The sequence below is a fragment of the Lactuca saligna genome, chromosome 8 (genome assembly GCF_052625555.1).
Source record: "Lactuca saligna cultivar CGN05327 chromosome 8, ASM5262555v1, whole genome shotgun sequence".
Taxonomy (NCBI): domain Eukaryota; kingdom Viridiplantae; phylum Streptophyta; class Magnoliopsida; order Asterales; family Asteraceae; genus Lactuca; species Lactuca saligna.
The window spans coordinates 198,347,578-198,352,786 of NC_136424.1; the positions used below are offsets into that span (position 1 = coordinate 198,347,578).

At 33.7% G+C, this 5,209-nt stretch overlaps 1 protein-coding gene across 3 annotated transcripts; it reads left to right on the forward strand.

The window, feature by feature from the left end:
• The first annotated feature begins 950 nt into the window (after positions 1 to 950).
• LOC145012519 (uncharacterized) lies at positions 951 to 4,107 on the forward strand. 3 transcript variants are annotated; one of them, XM_078971318.1, is made up of 3 exons: positions 951 to 1,204; positions 1,336 to 1,938; positions 2,113 to 4,106. In XM_078971318.1, exons 2-3 carry the CDS (start codon positions 1,854 to 1,856, stop codon positions 3,909 to 3,911), a joined length of 1,884 nt encoding a protein of 627 aa, XP_078827444.1. In that variant the 5' UTR covers positions 951 to 1,204; positions 1,336 to 1,853; the 3' UTR covers positions 3,912 to 4,106. The 3 variants fall into 3 exon arrangements, with proteins under 3 accessions (XP_078827444.1, XP_078827445.1, XP_078827443.1); XM_078971319.1 differs by having other exon boundaries at positions 951 to 1,938; positions 2,116 to 4,107; XM_078971317.1 differs by having other exon boundaries at positions 951 to 1,938.
• Positions 4,108 to 5,209: the final 1,102 nt, after the last annotated feature.

Consider the following 5,209-nt stretch of genomic DNA (forward strand, 5'->3'; position numbering starts at 1 on the left):
AGGAGTCCGGAGAAAGATAACGAGAAAGAAAGAGGGGTCGAGTTGCGGTGGACGGAGCCAATTCCGTCAAGATCAACAACATCAAAAGGGGATGAATCGGAAAAGAGATCTGAAGAAGTTTCCAGCCAAAGAGGAGGCAGAAGGCTCAAAGGCAGGGGCCATCTGAGGAGGAGGTAGAAGTAGACGAGGCAGTGGAAGAAACCAATGAAAGATCTCTAGTATGGTGCTAGTGGCTGTTTTATTATTTAGGCGGAAAATAGAAGAAAAAAGAATATGGAACATAATGAAGGCACCTCCGACGACTATTAGAGGAGGTCGTAGGAGGTGGAAGGTGGTGGACGTGGGTTGTGGTCAACATTAGTGTTTTAACCTAGAACTTTGATACCATGTTAGATAATAGGATTGATTGATTCTCAAAAGAAAAAGATAATTACGTAAGAATATATAGAGAATACCTAAAACCTAATGGCTAAATTTTAAAGGGCTTGGACCTAAACCCTAATACTAACATAATTGATTTACCATGTGACATTATATTTTTGTGGTTTTGTATAATTCAATCTTAGTAGACTTAAAAATATAAAACTATAAAGTACTTGGTCCCCCCTTACGGGAAGAAATTAAAATTAAATGCAGCAAATCGGTCTCTACACTTTTAATTGTAAAAGTGTAGACATAATTCATATGTTTGCACGTTTATAAGTACAAACTTATTTTTCTACCAAATATAATGTCAAGTTTTTTTTATGACTTGTCATATTCTTTTTGCACTTTTAAATGTAAACATTTTACATGTTTCAGTTGTTTAAAAGGGTGAACAACTTTACAAAAATGAATTAGACATTTTACTTAGCCAGGAAGGAATGAAAATAATCACACTATAATCTTAATTTGTTTTATAAATATATACTCCTTCTATTGAATATCAATACCAAAAAAACATTGTTTAAAGCAATAATTTAATTCATTCCGAATATAGTGATTTACTATGTTGTAAACATTCAAACATGATTTTCAAATCATTTTCGAATATGTTTATAGCATGTGTGTTTTTAAAAGTATATAACATTATGGTCGGCCAAGAGCATGCATCGAGTGTGTGACCGGTCAAGACCGACCCGTGTCATCTAGGGGGCCCGGATTTTTGTTTTTCGCATACATCAGTGATTGCAATGGATCAATGACAGATTGGTAACGGATCAGTGTAAGATTATCTAATGCACTACCGTTTATTTGTTTTTTTTTTTTATAGAAATTATAAATTTATTGTAGAATTCTTAATTTTTGCTTATATAAAAACGAATACATAGAAATCTATTTTTATTTTTCGTATAGGGCTTTCAAAAACCGGCAGGTCATGTATGAGACAAGGTAGTTAATATAATGTAGAAAAACTTAAATTGATTTTTCTATATTATTTTTAGCAAGATAAAAACTATGATAATTAAATTGTCACAACAAGAAATGGAACAATTTGATGAAAAAGCTTATAGACTTTTATTCATTTTGAATAAAGTGATTTATTAGAGTATATAAATTATGATAAGAAATTATTGACAACATTAAGAGTTAAGGCAACTATCAGAAAAAGAAAAAAGAACAAAAAATCTAAAGTAAATTAATATCATAGGCTTTTTTCTTCTTCTTTTCTCTATATAAAAGATTCACTTCATTGACTCTGTTCATTCTATTTTAGCATTAGAGAATTATCCAAATCGAATAAATTTAATATCAAAATACATGGAACTCTTATAAATTGCTATCTTCTCATCATCAACTTCATGTTCTCTCGCCATTCTTTCTGGTCTACGAAAGCTAAGTACTAGTAAAATTTTCTGTAAACACAACCAATCATGCCTTCTGGTCCAAAGAAGAGGAGGGCATCAAAGAGGAAGAAGGGTCCCAACGGAAGATTTATAGATCCTGCAACAGGTGAAGGTAAGATCGTGTTTTCTTTAATTTGTAGAAAAGTAGAAGCTCTTAGAGGCATTAATGATATTCTATTGCTTCTTTGCTGGTTTCTCTTACCTTTTTTACTTATGTGTACATGTTCAGCTATCCACGATGAACTTACTTAACTGACTCAACCTTTCGTTTTTTGTTTGTGCGTAGAAGAGAATCATGTTGAGGTGCATGAGAGCGTAAACAATGAAAGGGAAATGAGTTTTGGTGATAAGGCTTGTCACGCTGTTGATGAAATGGGTTTAAAGGAATCTCAGTCTGTTGATATTCAAACGGGTCTTAAAGAGAATGTAAAAGAAAATGAAGATGTTCCAGTTCTTAAGAAATCTGAATATGTTGATAGAGCCCTTCTGCATGCACCTCTGAATGAGCCTATCTTAAAGAATCCCGAAGAAAATGGATATGGTGAAGTTGTTGAAAGTGCATCTCAAGAGTCACCGGTTGTTATGAAGGAGTGTGAAGAGACTTCCATGCGAGGTGTTCTTAAAGAACGTTTAGAAGAGCCAATTGGACGTTCTTTAGATGAAGCACAAGAAATGGTGAAGACAGTTAACCGGTCGATTAATCTACCTTCTGAAGAGGGTCAAGATTTGTCTGTTTCGTCTAAAACGAATGTTGAGAAATCCTTAAAAGATGATCAAGATTCTGTGGTTGAAGATGTTGTTGAAAGAAACAAATTTACTGAAGTTGGTGAAAGTGATGATCATGTGAATGAAGTTGTGTCAGTTATTAAGGAGCGTGAAGAGATGTCGACAGAAGTTGTTCTTAAAGATTCTTTTGAAGAGCCAACTGAAAGTTCTTCACATGAATTATCGATACCTAAGAAAGAGATTCAGGATTCTTTAGATGAGCCAGTTATTGAAGTGGATGTAGAGACAATATCCTTCGAAGATGCTCCAGATTCTTTCGAAACACCACTTGGAAGCCCTTCAATGGCGGACTATATGTCACCTATTGAAGGCGATGATCATTTAATCAATGGTTATATGAACCAGCAATTTCAACGTTCTTTACCTTCAAAGTCGATACCTTTGAGTAAAGTTCAAGATCCTTCTTTACAATCTGAGTCACTTAATGAAGTAAATGTACAAATATCCATGGAAGATTCTCAACATTCCTTCAAAGAGTCAGCGGGAAGCTTTTCTCATGTTGACGTGTCTTATGTTCAAGAAAATAAGGAATGTGCTGAAGTTGGTGAAAATGCATGTAATGATGACTTAGTTTTGAAGGAGAATGGACATATGTCCATGGAAGATCCTTTTGTAGAGACATCGTTAAAAGATGGTCAAGATTCATTCACAGAGCCACAGGGAGACTTTCCTATGGATAATGTGTCTTCAATGGATCATGATCTTCAACAAATGGTTAATCATGTTGACTCAGTTATGGAAACGAATGCAGACACCTCCTTAGATGAACATGATTCTTCAGACAATGTTCATATAAATGGTTATGGGGTTGAGCAAATTGAACGTTTTCCACATAAGCCACAAGTAGGGTATAAGACAGATGAGTCAGTTATATCAGCGCATATAGAGACATCCTTCAAAGATGCTCAAGATTCTTTGAAAAGGTCACTAGGGGACTCTTCTATAGATGATGTGTCTTCTATGTATCATGGTCAACCACAAATGGTTAATGATGTTGAGTCGACTATAAAAGAGGATGAAGGGATTCCAATAGAAGGTGCTCTTGAAGAAAATTTCAAAGAGCCAAATGTAGATACATCCTTCAAAGTTCCATTAGGATTAATCTCTTCTTCACAGGTTAATGGGTCTCCTGTTGAAGATAGTGGTCAAAGGAATGACATGGTTGGACTAGTAAAGACATTGTTGGAAGAGATACGTCGGATAAGAGCATTTTATGAAGAGGGTCTATGTCAAACTAACGATATACATTTGCGTATTTGTCGAGTTTTGGAAAAGTTTGATTCAGGCGAGATAATTTGAAGATGATACTCTAGTATTCTCAAGTTTTTGTTTTAACCTTTTCAATATCTTTTATTATTAGTACTACGGATATTGATTAAACTAGCTAATAAGAATTTTATCACAAATAACGTTTTTTTTGGTAAATTAACAATTTTCACTGTAAGATTGTATTTCGGATTCCAAAGAAGCCTTCGAGTTGACATTTAGAAATTTTTTATTGATGGGATGATTTAATTAAGGGATTTTCTAATATGTGCCCTAAGGCACACATAAGAAATATTAATTATGAAAACTTTTTATATGTATCCTTAGAATAAATATTAGAAAATCCCTTTAATTAAATAATGTGTAGGTGTTGGGTTACTTTACTTAATAATTTAAAATACTAAAGTACTTCATGATTTCTTAATTCTTCCTAACTATTTATGATTTTCCACCTAACACTCAAATTTATTACATTTCTGGCATACCTCCATATTTATAATCTATTTCAACTAGTTTATATTTGAATACCAAAGCATATTGCACACCAAAAGTCAGTAAGCCATTCTCTAAAATGTCTTCCGACCGGTCAAAATTAATTTCCGATGCTAGTCTTCCTTCACCCTCCAAGAATTCACTAAGGGATTAACGCATCTCTGAGTCTATGATTGGATATGTAAGAAGCTAAAGAAGCGGATTGTGAAAAACTGAATCAAGAGTCTAAGGTACTAAGGAAACAAGTACAGAAGAAGTTATGGGCCACTAAAGAGAAGAAAAATGGATATTAGAAACAAAGAAATAAATCCAAGCCAATAGGTGTTGGATAAAGAAATTTGAATGTGCCCTTGAGATTATATATGACAATTTTGGCAAATTCGTGTGAAAATGTATGAAATAAAAGCATGGACTGATTAACAGAAAGAGAAATTATCACATGAGTATTCGAGGTTTTATTAAAAAAAAGATAAACCAACTCATATTTTGCACACCAACAAAAAAAAGAGACGAAAAACTAAAATACAAATATGTTTAAAAAATAATAAAATGTCGGCTTATGGTGGTGCTATGATCAATGCTCATTTACCGACCAATAACATCTCTGGTAACTAACTTACGAAAACCCCACACTCAGGCCCGGTTTTAAGGGAGGGCAAGAGGTGCAGCCGCACAGGACCCCGAAAAAAATAGGATCCGAGTTTTAATTAAATTATATATTTAATAATCAAATATATATGAAAGTATTCGAATTTTTCCATAAAATGAGTATAGCTTAACCGGCAAAAGCGCCTCTCCTTTTCAACGAAGTGATAGTCTGTTCAATTCATATGAAAAAG